The 17187-nt window shown below is 46.8% G+C and overlaps 1 protein-coding gene across 7 annotated transcripts in view; it reads left to right on the plus strand.

Moving 5' to 3' along the window:
• The window catches only part of spidr (scaffold protein involved in DNA repair), a 417755-nt gene that overhangs the window by 373226 nt on the left and 27342 nt on the right, over positions 1-17187 (plus strand). For all 7 annotated transcript variants that reach the window (XM_038809295.1, XM_038809300.1, XM_038809296.1 and 4 more), the window contains 2 exons: positions 7774-7833; positions 16553-16760. In XM_038809295.1, the coding sequence (XP_038665223.1) occupies positions 7774-7833; positions 16553-16760 (268 nt within the window). The remainder of the gene's footprint in view (positions 1-7773; positions 7834-16552; positions 16761-17187) is intronic.

Consider the following 17187-nt stretch of genomic DNA (forward strand, 5'->3'; position numbering starts at 1 on the left):
CTCAGGAGGTTTGGGGACAACTCCGCCAAAAAGTGTTTATAAAATTTGGCCGGGAAGCCATCCAGCCCTGGCACCTTCCCCAGCTGACTCAACCCCATCCCCTCTACTATATCCTGCAATCTTAGTGGCTCCTCCAACACCTGCTGCCTCTCCTCCCCCACCTCCGAGAACACTAACCTATTCACGAAATACCCCCATATCCGCCTTTTCCACCCCAGGCTCAGAACCATACGACCCCTGTAAAAGTCTTCAAAGAACTTGTTGATTTTTTCCGGCTCCGTGTCCACCCGCCTCCTGCCGCCCTCACCTGCGCAATATCCTGTGCCGCCACTTGTTTCCTCAACCGATGTCCCAGCAGCTAACTAGCCTTCACACTATAGTTGTACTGGGCACTTCTTCGCTATGGAGTTGACCAACCGCCTTTCTCACCATCAATCAGTCAAACTGCCCCAATCAGTCCTTCCTTTCCGCCAAAAGTTCCCCAGTGTGGCCACCGAGTATCTACGGTCCACCTCCACAATACCCTCCAGCAACCTCCCCTGCTCGTCTCTCTCAACCTTATCTTACGGGCTTTAAACGCAATCACCCCACCACTCTGGTCCACCGCCTTCAGCACCTGACACAACGTGACTGCAGAGACCCCATCATTTTTATTGAATTCTACATAATCCTTTATAGCCAATTGCTATAAAAACAATTTATCTGCCAATAACCCCGAATCGATTCTCTACCCCGGTCTCTGTGCCCACCCCAACTCAAAAATAATAACCTTTATTAGTGTCACAAGTAGGCTTATATTAACATTGCAATGAGGTTACTGTGAAAATCCCCTAGTAACCACTCTACGGCGCTTGTTCGGGTACACTGATGGAGAATTCAGAATGTCCAATTCACCTAACAAGCACATGTTTCGGGACTTGTGGGAGGAAACCCGAGTACCCGGAAGAAACCCACACAGACATGGGGAAAATGTGAAGGTTCCACACAGACAGTGACCCAAGACGGGAATCGAACCTGGGACCTGGCACTGTGAAGCAACAGTGCTGTGAAGCAACAATGCTAACCACTATGCTACAGTCCAGCCTAACATCAACATAATGTATCAGCATATGATCCAAGGTGACGATACCTGCATACCCTGTCCTCATCACCTCGGCCTGCACCTCCTTCCCCACCACAAAATAAATCAATTCTCAAGTATACCCGGTGGACATGGGCGAAAAAGGAGTATTCTCTCTTACCCAGGTACCTGAACCTCCATGGTTCAATCCTTCCCAAGTGCTCCGTGAACACCACTAACCCCCCTTCGCCATCCCTGTTCTCGTCACAGACTTGGGCTCTGACCGGCCCAGCACACGATTAAAATCACCCCCAATTATTACCTTGTGGGAATCCAGATCTGGGATGTTTGCTAGTAATTTTTTCATGAAGTCCCCATCATTCCAATTGGGCGCATACACATTGACCAGAATCACAGGCATTCCACCAACGTCCCACTCACCATCGCAAACCTACTCCTAAGGCCCCCCCCCCCCGCCACCCGAGTCCTGCACCTCTCTCATTACTGTAAATGCCACCTTTTTACTGAATAACATCACGACCACACCCCCTTGCCTTAGAACCAAACCCTGAGTGGAAACTTGTGCCACCCATCCCTTCCTCAATCGTATCTGATATTTTACTCATAAATGTGTTTCCTGCAGGAAAATCACATCTGTGTTTAAACTCTTTAGGTACGAAAAAACGCTGGATCTTTTGACCGGCCCACTCAACTCTCGGACATTCCCGGTTACAATTCTAATCTGAGGCTTTCGACCTCCTGCTCTATTAAGATTCGCCATCATCTCCAACTCCCACACCCACCCAATTATCCACTCCCCAGCTGACTTGAGCCCACACGAAATGGCTGCCCCCTCCATCTTCGCCTAGATCCAACTTAAAAAACAACTCTCCCTCTCCTTGCCCCCTACTGCTCCCCACCTTCCTTCTCTGGATACTCAGCACAGCCCCCCTCCCCCACTGTTTCCGTTTACGAGCATATCACGCGAACATGGGGACTCCTACCTGGAGGCCCAAACAAAGGATCTCACCTCCACCACCCATCTCACCCATGCCCCGTTCCTTTTACTCCATCCACTCCCCTTGTCAACTCATCGCGCTCCCCACCGTGACAAGGAGTCCCACCTTCCCAAAACTCCCCACTACCTTTTCCTAACTGGGTATCGTGGGCAGAAAAACCCAACCACAACAAGAAATGCACATCATCATCACACATATAGGCAAAAATCAATAAAAACATTTTAAAAGTATTTTTATTCAATTTTTAACATTTTCAAAAAAATCAATAACATAATAGCAATACAATTTAACAAAACCTTGACAAACCGTGAAAAGATACAACTCAAACCATCCCTAATCCTCCCCAGCCCTTGGTCCCGGACAAAATCATTTGTCTAAAAGCAAATTACTGCGGATGCTGGAATCTGTAACCAAAAAGAAAACGGTTTCCTTAGGTTTTTGTGGCTGTGACTCATCTTTCATTCTCGCTCCACAGTATAAATATTTCCCACTTTCTCTGTCTGTTAACTTTAACAAAGAGTCATTGGACTCGAAAAGTTAGCTCTTTTCTCTCCCTACAGATGCTGCTAGGCTTGCTGAGATTTTCCAGCATTTTCTTTTTAAAATCATTTGTCTCTTCTGTTGTCTGAAAATCCCCTGGAATGTCACCCGCAACTTGGTGGGGTACAACATCCTGAAACAGACTTTGTGCTCGCTTCCCCAGCCAGTTCTACACACACCCCCAGTCAAGCATCTGTGTGCTCCTTTCCCCAGTCACTCCCCTTCAAGTTAAACCGTTGTCTTCCAGCCCTTTCCCTTGCCTCTTTCTTGTCTCAGCACCACCCACCCCAATCATGTTTTTGCCCTTTAACCCCTTCTGAAACCTCTGCGTCGCCACAGTGATTCTGGCAAGCTGCCTTTTTAATGAGTATTCATGATATTCAAATCAATACAAATGTGGTTTATGACATGGTGCAGCAGGCTACCCAACATGCTATGAAAGGTCGAGTTGAAAATTACACTGCCAGGAAATGACTTTTGGGCTAGAAAATTCTGCTCATTGGATCAGGACTAGAACATACTAGTCCAAAGATGTGCGGGTTAGGTGGATTGGCTATGCTAAATTACCCGTAGTGTACTAAAACGTAAGGTTAAGGGGGGTGTTGTTGGGTTACGGGTATAGGGTGGATACGTGGGTTTGAGTAGGGTGATCATTGCTCGGCACAACATCGAGGGCCGAAGGGCCTGTTCTGTGCTGTACTGTTCTATGTTCTATGTTCTATACAGCCTGCGAAGCCTGCTTTACCATTCAGATCATGGCTTATCTGAGGTTTCAACTCCACTTTCCTACACACACCCCATATTCTTTGATTCCCTGAGAGACCAATAATCTGTCTATCCAGCCATAAATGTAGTTTGTGATAGATAATCCCACAACTCTCTGGGGTAGAGAATTCCAACGGTTCTTAGTTCTTGGAATGAAATAATTTCAACCCAACTCAACCTGAAATGATTGACATTGTTCTGAGACTGTGACCCTGTATTTTAGATTCCCGGCGAACCAAAACAATCTCTCAGCATCTACCATATGTTGTGAATATTTGTAAATAAATACAATTCAAACAAGCTTGAAATTTATTACACTTAAAAGATTGAGGCCATGTCTGTTGTTCGTTGTGTTCTCTCTTTAATTGGCTCTGTTTATGGCGGTTAATATGGTCGCCTTCCTTACTTCTAATTACGTTTGCTCAAGAGTCGCCAGGTATCTTTCGATACCGCCACACGGTTCAAAACTGAATACTGATCAAAGACTCGATACACCAGTTAGTAAGTTTGAAATCAATGTTCATTTATTTACACACACAGTCAAATATACTCATGCACAAACTCTACCGACTAAACTATTGTTACTACTAAAGCCTATACTTAGCTTCGGGCACCCACTCAGTCAAAAGAACAATGGCCGTTGTCCGGTTCTGAGGCTGCTGGGGTTGAGCTGGTACGGAATAGTAGCTAGGAGCGTCTGTCTTGTACCGTGCGTTGACTTTGGACTTGCTTGTTCTGGTGCAGCTGCTAGGCAGGTCTCTCCTCGCTGAGAGCCAAGACCAAGAGAGCGATTCTCTCTTGGGGGCTTCTTCTTATACCCAAAGGGGCTTTGCGCACTTTTGGGCGGACGTTGAACTTGGACCCAATTAATTGGACCGTATCTTGATCATCGGTATCGATTTCCTCCAATAAAGGGGTGGGTGCCCTGATGGCTGGGCGTGTCCTAGGTGGCCGTTGGCCTGCTTTGTTCTAGTCTCCTCTGGCACCGGGGTGTCTTCTTTAGTATTGTTTACTTAAATGTTACTCTTTTGTCCCCGGAGATGGCTCATTAGTATGCTAATGGCTTTGCAGTATCAGTCTTGTTTGGGAGCTACAGCTCCAATCAACAGACAAACCTTGCACCTGCTTGCTTTCTCAGAATTGTCCATTTTCCCTGCATTCTTTGCAAAGTGTCCATTTTGTAATCGGGACGTGGCCACCGCAGGTGGCTACATGTTGACTTAAGACATTAACATTTGGAAAGGTGAGATCATTCGTGAATGTACTTAGCTAAAGAACTGGAGACATGAAGTTAGTAGTTATTCAACAAAGGATAAGTTATTAAGGAAAGGTTTGGCATTAAAGGATAGTTAATTTGCATTTCTACCTGGGAACTCGTTGTGTATGTCACATTGTCAAGGATATGGGTGGAGTAGGCAAGGTTGGAAAAGTAACTAAAATGCTCTGTCAGCTTTGGGCCGCATGTGGCTTGTAGCTCCTTGGAAATCAAGTAGAGTAAATCCTAGGTCCATTATCCATTATGCAGGATGTGAGTGGGAGCTGGTAATCAGTACAAGTCAAAATTAGAAGGAGAGAATTTACAAATATTTATTTAGCTGGAAGCTAAAGGAAGGGAATTCAAGGGATCTACAGTAATCCTCAATAAAAAGCAGTTAACCTAGTTGCATTTGGAGTTCTGGAAGTTTTCAGCTTGGTTGCAGTTGAAACCATAACTGTGGCCCATTGGAGATGTTTAAGCCACTGTGCAATGGTCTCAGGAAGGCCCGTGCTGGAGTTCTGGAATCCAGAGTTCAGGTTGGTAAAGAAATTGGATGATCACTTAGCCAAAAACTAATGAATGGAAGGCCCTTCTTAAAACCTTGTACCTTGGTTAATAGCTGGAACACAGAAGAGAAATCAAAGTGAATTCCTGAGAGTGGAGGTTGGATTGGTCCCGAGAAAAGTCAGTGAACCTTCAATATTTCATGAATTAAGGGAACTTTAGGACAGGGGCTGGGGTAGAACTGAGTTTATAGCATAAGTTTTTGTACACCATTGTATTAAGGTAATGATCCTTACTTTAATTCTTTTTATATGCAGTGAAGTTTGCTTTTATTTAAAAACGTTAAACTTGTGGCATGTTTCTGTTGGTTAATTGATGGGTTTTCTGATTTAATCTTAAAATGTTAATAGTCCCGAACTGGATCAAGCCCCCTCAGAATTTTGTATGTTTCAATGTGGGCAGCACGGTAGCATTGTGGATAGCACAAATGCTTCACAGCTCCAGAGTCTCAAGTTCAATTCCGGCTTGGGTCACTGTCTGTGTGGAGTCTGCACGTTCTCCGTGTGTGTGCGTGGGTTTTCTCCGGGTGCTCCGGTTTCCTCCCACAGTCCAAAGATGTGCAGGTTAGGTGGATTGGCCATGATAAATTGCCCTTAGCGTCCAAAATTGCCCTTAGTGTTGGGTGGGGTTACTGGCTTATGGGGTTATGGGGATAGGGTGGAGGTGTTGACCTTGGGTAGGGTGTTCTTTCCAAGAGCTGTTGCAGACTCGATGGGCCGAATGGTCTCCTTCTGCACTGTAAATTGTATGATCTACCTCTCATTCTTCTACATTCCAGAGAATATGGGCCCAATTACTCAACCTCTCAATCTGGTGAACCTTCACTGTACTGCTTCCAATTTAAGTATATCCTTACTTAAATATGAAGATGAAAACTGCACAGAGTATTCCAGATGTGATCCCACGAAAGCCCTGTACAATTATAGCAAGACCAATTTATTCCTGTGCTACAATCCCCTTGCTGTAAAAGCCTACAAGTGATTTGCCTTCCTAATTGTTTGCTGCACCTGAATGCTAAATTTCTGCATTAGTATGAGTACACCAAAATCTCTCTGAACATCAATCTTTGCTAGTTTCACATTTAAAAAAAATTCTACTTCAGGACCAAAGTTAATAACCTCACACTTCCGCACATTTTATTCCATCCACCATCTTGTTCAACATGGTGAATTCAACATATCGATATACCTTTGCAACCTCTCTGTATTCTCCCCACAGTGTCCTTTTCCATCCAGCTTTGTATCATCAGAGAACCTAGATACGTGACTCTTTGAATCTTCATTTAAGTAATTAATATAGATTAGAAATAGCTGAGGCCCCAGCACTAACCCTTGCAGCACTCCACCAGTCACAGCCTTCTAACTTGGCAATGCCCTGTTTGTGCCCACTCTTTGTCTCCTGTCTGTTGAGCAATCCTCATTCCACACTAATATATTCACCCCAACACCGTGAGCCCTTATCTTCCCTACCATCCTTTTATATGGAGCCTTATTAAAATCTTTTGGAAATCCAGGTATACGACATCTACTTTATCTTACCTTATAGTCACATCCTCAAAAAGCTCAATTGTCAAATAGAATTTTCCTTCTGTAAACCATATTAACATGTTCAAGTAATACTAAACTTTCCTAAGTGCATTGTTAAGACTTTATCAATAATTGATTCTTTTTTTTTTAAATTTCCGATTAAGGAGCAATTTAGCCTGGCCAATCCACCTACCCTGCAAATCTTTAAGTTGTGGGGGTGAGACCCATGCAGGCACAGGGAGAATGTGCAAACTCCACATGGACAGTGACCCGGGGCTGGGATTGAACTGGGCCCTTGGCGCCGTGAGGCAGCAGTGCTAATCACTGTGCCATCCTATCAATAATTGATTTGAGCACTTTCCTAATGCCTAACTGGCTTGTAGTTCCCTGCTTTCTCTCTCCCCCTTTTCTTGAAAAGCAGCAAACCATTCAGACCATTCAGAAAATCTGAACCCAAGGGAATACCTAAGGTAGATCAAAAAATTATAACATTCATCATCAAGGGGGGTTTTAAAATATAAAATATGGATTAGGATTGTATAAAAATTAGATTGTGTTTGCTAGAAAATGGTAACAGTGAGCATTATGACAATACCCGATTTAAAAAACATCCTTTAGCCGAAACTAAACTATAAAGTTATTTTTAAGAAGCAGAATATTCCATTTCATATTCAAGGAAATGGTGTTCTGCACTTACAAGTAATTTGAACTACTAACTTTTCATCATAAAGTAAATAAAGTTGCCACAGTCCCAAATGACCATAGGCTGTTTTCCCCTTTGAGAGGGAGAGTTGTCTGGTGGTGATTTAACCTAAGGATCATCACATCTCAGGCGAGGGACAAGGTTGAGAAGGCGGGCCTTCATGAATAACCTTAGCCGGAACAGGAATTGAAACGGTGCTGCTGGCCTCGCTCTGCACCGCGAACCAGTTGTCCTGCCAACTGAGCTAAACTAGGCCCATCATGCAGCAAATATGAATGTATATTTAAAGCAGTGCAAATTTTACTTAAATTTTACCATGTTTTTCTATCTAATTTCAGCATGTTCCCGAAAGACATCGGTGTAGTTTCAGTGCAGAAGTCATTTACAGAAGGCTTCAGGTATGAACTGATTTATTTGCGTATATACTTTTAAAAATGTCATGGTACATTTTCAATATTTTCTATGATTTTTGTGCTACTGAGTAGATACTTGAACAACTGTGGTAGAACTCTCACGTCTCTGTCAAAAGGTTGAAACTTCAAGTCACACTCAAGAGATTTGAGTGCGGCGTTTCAGTGCTGTACCGGGGGTTGATGGACTGCCTGTGGTGCCATCCTGTGGATGAGGTATTAAACTAAGGTCCAGTCTGCCCTCTCAATGTACTTAAATGATCTCATCAAATATTTGGAAGAAGAGCAGGTGATTTTTCCTTGGTGTCATGGTCAATAGATATATCACTGAAATATTATCTGGTCATTAATACATTGCTGTTTGTGAGATCTTGCTGTGTACAACTTGGCTGGTATATTTCCCACATTATGACAATGACTGCACCGCAATAAGTACTTCATAGGTAAAGTGGTTTGAGAGAGCCTGAGTTAATGAGAGGCACAATATCAATGTTAATTTTTAAATGTTATTATGTGTAATTTATTCAATTGTTTGAATTTTGCTGCTCAAGTCTGCATCACTGATCTCAGTGTTCTGAAAGTTGGCTATCCTGGATTATCTTATAAATCGAAATATATACCATTGTTAGTTTGTTCTTGAATTGGGCTTTCCAAGGGCATCCCTGCAAACTCTGTTAGTATGACTGGTTTATCCTTCTTTGCTGAGTGGTAATTAGTTACTCTTCCATTCTACAGATCAATTATATGCTGGAACCATTGATTGCGATGTTTCAATATGGTTTCTATCACATAATTTTAGAATACAGGTGAGCACACTGTAAGAGCTGAGTGGAATTCACCAGCTCTTAACCTCCTGGGGAAGCAAAATTCAAACAACCAATCAACGTATTACTCAAATGTTTAAAATGAAGGTGCGATAAAAGCTAGTTTTTGTTTAGACATTTGAGTTCCATTTTGTTGTATTTATTCTTCCCTGTCCAAAATGGACAAGATTGTTTGTTTGTTTACATAAGAACATAAGAAGTAGGAGCTGAATCGCACAGCATTGCAAGCAGGAATGGGTCATGTGATCTCTCAATTCTGTGCCACCACTCAATACAGTCAAAGCTGATTTTCTGCTCAACTCCACTTTCCTGCCTGCTCTCCATATCCCTTGTTTCCCTAAGAAACCAAAAATGTTGTCTTACTTCACCGTGAACATACTCTTCTGAAGGAGCATCCAAGACCATCTGGGGTAGAGACTTATGAAGATTCACAGTGAAGAAATTTCTCCTCACCTCAGTCCTAAATGATTGACCCCTTATCCTGTTCCCATGTTCTAGATTTCCCAGTCGGAGGGAACAATCGCGGTGGCTACTCTGTTAATCCTTTCAGAGTCTTATATGTTTCATTGAGATCACCTCTCATTTTTCAAAACTCGAGATAGTATAGGCTACGTATCATGAATGTAACAGCTATTTGTCAACCTAATCCTGCAGATTTTCCACGGGCTTTTCCAATATTGGAGATATAAATGGAGTGGAATATTGAAATTGCCCGCTGACAATTCCACAACTGACCTTGTGATAGAGAATAGGTCATTGATGGAATAGATGAAGGAGTTTGGGCTGAGGACGTTCCTGGTTCTAATAAATACCTTTAACAATTGTGGCCATCAGGACTTCCGGTGGCGGCTATGAAGGAGTATGTCGCACATTTGGTGGCTCCTGCTCAGGTTGGACTTTTGAACCTTTTCCCCCAATTTGCTACCGGACTTGAACTGTAAAACTGAAGACAGAGGCAATTGTGTACTGAATTCCCACATCGGTGCATGGAGAGAAGGACTAGAAGTGCTCGTAAAGGCAGAAACGGAAAGACAGAGAAGGCTTGGGCTGAAACTGCAGCGGTAGACAGCATGGTGGAGGACTGGACCTCTGGTTTGTCGACCCAGCGGTCAACGGAGCAGCTGATGCAAGTTATTCAGGAAGGCTTTGCTCAGCAGAAACGGGACTGCTTGGACCCGATAAAAGAGTCGATTGAGCAGCTGGAGCTTAGATTGGACACCCAAGATCGGGCGATCCAGAAGGTGGAGAAGGCGTTGGCTGAGCAGGAGGAACATCAAACTGCGGTGGAGTTGGAGGTGGGGGTGCTGAGCGACCAGCAGAAGAAGCTCCTGGAGAAGGTGGAGGACCTAGAGAACAGGTCCCGCCAGCAGAACTTGAGAATCGATGGGCTCCCGAAGGAGCAGTCGCTGGGGCATACATCGCAGATATGTTTGAGAAGCAGCTGGGGGATGGGGCATTCTCCCGACCCTTGGAGGTGGACAGGGCTCACAGAGCACCCGCGAGGAAGCCGCGAATGGGAGACCCCCCCAAGGGCAATGGTGGTGAGATTCCACAGGTACTTGGATAAGGAGCGTATTCTACAATGGGCCAAGCAGACACGGAGCTGGAAGTGGGACAATAGTATCCTGCGGGTCTACCAAGACCTGAGTGTGGAGGTGACCAGGCTTCAACCAGATTTGGTCGATCGTTTTTAAGAAAAAGGTGAAGTTCAGACTATTGTATCCGGCCCGTCTCTGGGTCACATACGAGGAACAGCACTTTTATTTTGAGTCGCCTGAGGACGCACTGGACTTCGTGAAAAGGAAAGGACAGGTGGTGGATTGAGAACTTTTGAACTTTGTAACATTCATGTTATTTTTCTTTTTGTTTCTCCGTTCTTTAAAAAAAGTTTCTTGGGCGAGATTCTCCACAAATGCAGAGAATCGTAAAGGCTGCCGTGGGACAGGCCGTGACCCACGGCAGCCTTCACGCCCACTTCCGGGGTCGATTCTCCCCCCCCCGGGCGGGGCTAGGAGCGCGGCCCCGTGCGTCACGGCCGCACGTCAAGCGTCACGCCGGCAACCTGCGCATGCGCAGTTGCCGTCTTTTCCCTCAGCCGCCCCGCAAGCCGTGGCGGCTTGATCTTGCGGGGTGGCGGAGGGAAAAGAGTGGGCACCGATCGCGGGCCTATGGTACTGCCGTGCCAATCGGGCCCCCAGATGCCCCAAACGGGCATCTGGTGCCCGTTTCATGATGGCAGCGACCAGGTGTGTTTGCTGCCGTGTTGAAACAAGCGCGAAGGCCCGGCCACTCGGCCCATTGGCCTCGGAGAATCGCCGCTCGCCGTAAAAAATGACGAGCAGCAATTCGTGGCGTGGAGGGGGGAGAGATTAGCGGGAGGGCGTGATAAATGTCGGGAGGCCCTCCCGCTATTCTCCCACCCGGCGTGGGGGGCGGAGAATCGCGCCCTTTGTTTTTTGTTTTGTGGAAGCTGTTTGTAATGCCTTCTGTATTGATTTGGGACCAGCGGCAGAGCTGAGTCAGGTAAGGTTTTCATTTGCACTGTGGGGCTGGAGGTGTGCTTGTTTAGATTTTGGTGTTTTTCTGTTGGGCAATTGTGTGGGGATTGCTTGATGTTGGAGTATTTTTGTATGAGCCGGGGGAGGGGGGGGGAGAGTCAGGGATGGGGCTATCAAGCTATCTGGGCGGGCTAGCTCACGGACGCACGTGGGGGGGGGGTGCATATGTTCGGTTTATCAAAGGGGTTGGGTTACAGAGTGTTGTTACTAGGGGGGGATGGGAGGAAAATGTTTTGCTGACGAGGGAGGGAGTTAAGCCAAGGGACAGAGAGGAGGTTGGGGGCGGAGGCTGCCTGGGGGCAGGCCGGTGGAGGCGCGGAGCATGGGCTGGAGGCGGGCCCAAAAAAGGGGATGGCTGATCAATGAAGGGGGGGCAATGAGCCCCCAACTAGGCTGATCACCTGGAATGTTTGAGGGTTAAATGGGCCAGTCAACAGGGCATGTGTGTTCGCGCATCTTAGGGGACTGAAGGCGGACGTGGTAATGCTGCAGGAGACGCACCTTAGAGTAACTGACTAGATTAGATTGAGGAAAGGCTGGGTCAGTCAGGTCTTTCACTCGGGACTGGTTTCAAAGACTAGAGGGGTCACGATCCTGATCAATAAGCGGGTGGTGTTTGAGGCGGATAGAATAGTTTTGGATGTGGGAGGTCGGTACATTATGGTCAGTGGGAAACTGGAGGGGGTGCAGGTGGTATTAGTAAATGTGTATGTGCCAAATTGGGATGACGCGGAGTTTATAAAGAGGACGCTGGGGAAGATACCAGACCTGGACTCGCTCAGGTTGTTCATCGGAGGGGACTTCAACACAGTTATTGACCATGGCAGGGTGCCAGCAATGGCAAAGGAACAAAAAGCGTTCTTGGAGTAGATGGGAGGGGTGGATCCATGGAGATTTGGGCAACCAAGGGTGAAGTAGTTCTCCTTCTACTCACATGTGCATAAAGTGTACTCCCGGATCGATTTCTTCATTTTGAGCAAGGCCTTACTGGCAGGGGTGGTGGACACATGGTACTCGGCGATCACAATCTCAGTCCATGCTCCTCACTGGGTTGACCTGCGCCCGCACTGGAGGTTAGATGTGGGACTTTTGGCTGACGAAGGGGTGTGCGAGCGGCTGAGGAAATGTATTCAGAACTACCTGCAGGTCAACGACACTGGGGAAATTTCAGCAGCGGTGGTCTGGGAAGCACTGAAGGCGGTGGTCACAGGGGAGCTGATCTCGATACGGGCCCATAGGGAGAAGGTGGACAGGGCAGAGATGGACCGACTGGTTAAGGAGATATTACAGATAGATAGGAGGTATGCGGAGATCCCAGAGGCAGGGCTTTTAAGGGAACGGCGGAGGCTACAGGCGGAATTCGGCTTGTTAACCACAGGGAGGGCGGTGGAGCAGCTGAGAAAGGCGAGGGGGGCGATGTATGAGAATGGACAGAAGGCCAGCAGAATGCTTGTGCAGCAGCTTAGAAAGAGGGAGGCAGCCAGGGAGATAGGGAAAGTAAATGATGGAGATGGGAACCTGGTCGGAGATTCAGCAGGGGTGAATAAGGCGTTTAGGGATTTCTACAGTAGGCTGTACAGGTCGGAACCCCCAACGGGGCTGGAGGGGATGAGGCACTTCTTGGGGGGGCTGAACTTCCCAAAGGTGGACGGGGAGCTGGTAGAAGGGCTGGGGGCCCCAATCGGGCTGGAAGAGATAGTGGAGGGTCTGAAGGCCATGCAGTCGGGTAAAGCCCCGGGGCCGGACGGGTACCCAGTGGAGTTTTATAAAAAGTTCTCTGGGATATTGGGGCTGTGTTGATGAGGATGTTCAATGAGGCAAGGAAAAGAGGGGTGCTGCCCCCGACGAATTCACAGGCCACGATTTTGCTGTTTCTGAAGCGGGACAAGAACCCGGAGCTGTTGGGTCCTATAGGCCGATATCCCTGTTGAATGTGGATGCCAAATTGCTGGCCAAAGGTTTGTCCTCCAGGATTGAGGATAGTGTTCCGGACGTTATTGGGGAGGACCAAGACAGGGTTTGTTAAGGGTAGGCAGTTGGTGGCCAATGTAAGAAGGTTGTTAAATGTGATCATGATGCCCCCGGAAGGCAGGGAGGTGGAGGTAGTGATCGCAATGGATGCAGAAAAGGCTTTTGATCGGGTAGAATGGGATTATCTGTGGGAGGTACTGGGACGGTTCGGATTTAGGCGGGGCTTTATTAACTGGATCAGGTTGCTGTATCAGGCTCCTATGGCAAGTGTACGGATGAATAGGACAACATTGGACTATTTTAGACTGCATCAGGGGATGAGACAGGGATGCCCCCTCGCCCCACTGTTGTTCACACTAGTTATAGAGCCATTGGCAATGGCTCTGAGGGGGCTGGTAGGGGATGGAAGAAATCATGAGGATTCTAGGGGAATTTGGCCAGTTTCCGGGGTATCAGCTAAATATGGGGAAAAGTGAGATGTTTGCGGTCCAGGCGAGGGGACAGGAGAGGCGATTGGGGAGCTGCCGTTTAGATTAGTAGGGGGAAGCTTTAGGTACCTAGACATTCAACTGGCGTGGGAATGGGACTGTGAATGCGTCTCTAATTCACTTGCCTCTCAGTCCGGAAGAAAGTACTCTCGAACACGTTCGTCTCTAGGTATTCCGGAGAACCACCTCGGAGAGTGCCAAAGTATTGCTCAAAACATCCTTTTTTTGTATGTATTATTAGGGGGCTGTCCCTTACATTCACTTGAGCTCGCCCCCATTACAAAGCATAAATGTGTTATTGCCATAGTTCCAATACATGATTTTACAGACTTTGAGGTTATCTATTGGCACATGAGTATATAGCAGTCTTAGCTTAAACAGCAGGTGTTAGCCATAGTTGCAAGCGGCTCCCACATTTCATATTCCGTCATCCGGCCATCTTCCTTGTTTCTCAAGGCTATTCGGCTTACAGTCATGAGTCGGCTCACAAATTCAGATATCAACTCCCTTATCTCAACAAGTTCATCCTCCTTCAATGGCTTTAATAACAAACTCCTCCACTTGTGATTTTCCACTAATGTATCCCATTCATTCTGGCTCTTTCTAGCTATTAACCCTTGGTTCACATCCTCAGGACCGGCTGCATAAATTAAACCTGGCCCGGCTAGTAGACCAAATGAAGGACGATTTTCGGAGATGCGACGCGCTCCCGTTGTCATTAGCTGGGAGGGTGCAGACGGTGAAGATGACGGTCCTCCCGAGATTCCTGTTCGTGTTTCAACATCTCCCCATCTTTATTCTGCGGTCCTTTTTTAAACGGGTCAACAAAGTGGGGCGCGATTCTCCGCTCCCCAGGCCGGGTGGGAGAATCGCGGGAGGGCCGCTCTGGCACCCCCCGCGATTCTCCCACCCCCCCAAAATGGCGTGTTGCGTTTTGCGACACGCTGCTCGGAGAATCGCGGGTCGCCGTTTTTCTGGGGGCAATGGAGGAGACATGTGGGAGCAGAGGGAGCATCGGTCTGGTCCCCAATCTGTAATAATCACCGGTTTGCCCCGGGAAGTATGGATGGGGGGGTTCCGGATATGGCGGAGAGCAGGGATTGAGAGGATGGGGGATATGTTTATAGAGGGGAGCTTTCCAAGTATGAGGGCGTTGGAGAAGTTTGGATTGGCGAGGGGCAACAAATTCAGGTATATGCAGGTGCGGGACTTCCTACGTAAATAGGTGTCAACCTTCCCGCTCCTACCGCTAAGGGGGTTCAGGGCAGGGTAGTTTCCAGAGGGTGGGTAGGAGAAGGGAGCGTCTCGGATATTTACAAGGAACTTATGGGGTCAGAGAAGACGCAGACCGAGGAGCTGAAGCGCAAGTTAGAGGAGGAGCTGGGAGGAGAGATGGATGATGGTCTGTGGGCGGACGCGTTGAGTAGAGTCAACGCGTCCGCAACATGTGCCAGGCTCAGCCTGGTACAATTCAAGGTCGTTCATCGGGCTCACATGACAGTGGCCCGGATGAGCAGATTCTTTGGGGTGGAAGACAGGTGTGCAAAATGTGCGGGAGGACCAGCGAAACATGTCCACATGTCCAAAGCTTAGGGGATTTTGGCAGGGGTTTTCAGATGTCATGTCCACGGTGTTAAAAACAAGGCACAGTTAGCCTTGTTGGCTCTGTTGCCTCACAGAGCCGAGGTCCCAGGTTCGATCTCGGCTCTGGGTCACTGTCCGTGTGGAGTTTGCACATTCTCCCCGTGTTTGCGTGGGTTTCACCCCCATAACCTAAAGATGCGCTGGTTAGGTGGATTGGCCACGCTAAATTGCCCCTTAATTGGAAAAAATGAATTGGGTACTCTAAATTTTAAAAAAAATAACAAGGGTGGCGCTAAGAACAGAGGTGGTGATTTTTGGGGTGTCGGAAGACCCGGGAATCCAGGAGGAGAAAGAGGCAGACGTTCTGGCCTTTGCTTCCCTGGTATCCTGGAGACGGATACTATTAGCTTGGAGGGACTCAAAGCCCCCGAAGTCAGAGACCTGGCTAGTGGACATGGCTAGCTTTCTCTGTTTGGAGAAAATCAAGTTCGCCTTGAGAGGGTCACTGTGAGGGTTCGCCCGGAGGTGGCAACCGTTCGTCGACTTCTTTGCGGAAAATTAATCGTCAGCAGAAGTGGGGGGAGGAGGGTTAGTTTAGCTTGGAATAGGGGGTTAATAAAGTTGGGACCTGTCAGGGAGGGAGACGGCTTTTGCACTATGTTTATAGTTTCATGTACATTGTTTATTGTGTTGTTGTTATAATACCAAAAAATACCTCAATAATATTCTCATTTAAAAAAAAGAATTGTGGCCATCCTCTTTGTCTTTTGTGTGACTCCAGGTACTGGTGGGTTTTTCTTTGCTTGGTCTTCTTGGTTCTATGATTGGTAGGATGCTGTTGTGATGTCAAGAGCAGCTGTTCTGATCTTTCGTCTGGTATTCAGCTCCGACATCCATGTGTGAATCAAGACTGTGTTATGATCTGGAGCCAAATGACAGAATCCAAACTTAGTGTTGGTGAATTGATGATTTCTTCTTTCATTTTACCAATTATCAAATAGATGGATGGTATTGACTTGATTAAATTTACATTGACTTTTATGTGAAGGACATCATTGGAATTTTTGTTATCTGGTGGCTCTTACTGCTATAACTGCTCTGGAACAGCTTTGCTCTGGCATGCACATCAAACCAAGATTTTTCCATTTAGTCTTTATTGTGTTAGCATGTAAACATTTGGAATAACTTTTTTAATGGTGGGTTCTTTCTTGCATATCAACCCAAATTATATCAAGTGTAGTTGTATATTTACTGAGTGTTTAACACTATCTTTTTTTAACAGGAACAAACTGCCAATCTCCAAATAAATAAGGACTTTTGGCTATGTGTGACTGATTCAACATTGCAGTCTGCAAGCCATGATTCAGGAGTACCCAGAACTATCTCAGTCTGTGTAACCTCGTTCTGTGTACTGGGTACTAATGTTATTAAATCACTGAATGATGAAGCATCCAGCAACATTTCCTTCAAGAATGCTGTAGTCGAAAAAGGTAACATCTGGTTTCACAGTGTATGTTTTTCTAGTGCAGAAGGAGGCCATTCAGTCCAATCAGTCTGCACCAACCCTCTGAAAGAGCACTCTACCCAGGCCCATTCCCACATCCACCCTGCTGTAACCTAACGTGCGCATCCCTGGACACTAAGGAGCAATTTAGCATGGCCAATCCATCCTAACTTGCATATCTTTGGACTGTAGGAGGAAACCGGAGCACCTGGAGTAAACCCACACAGACATTGGGAACTCCAAACAATGCAATGCAAATTCCACAGACAGTCAGCCATGGCAAGAATCGAACCCAGCTCCCTGGCGCTGTGAGGCAGCAGTGCTAACCACCATACCAACGTGCCGCTATTTTCTTTGGTTTAATGCAGTGGTTCCCAACCCGTGGTCTGCAGATCTTGGGTACTGCAGGTGGT

Source organism: Scyliorhinus canicula, chromosome 10 (assembly GCF_902713615.1).
Source record: "Scyliorhinus canicula chromosome 10, sScyCan1.1, whole genome shotgun sequence".
Classification (NCBI taxonomy): Eukaryota; Metazoa; Chordata; class Chondrichthyes; order Carcharhiniformes; family Scyliorhinidae; genus Scyliorhinus; species Scyliorhinus canicula.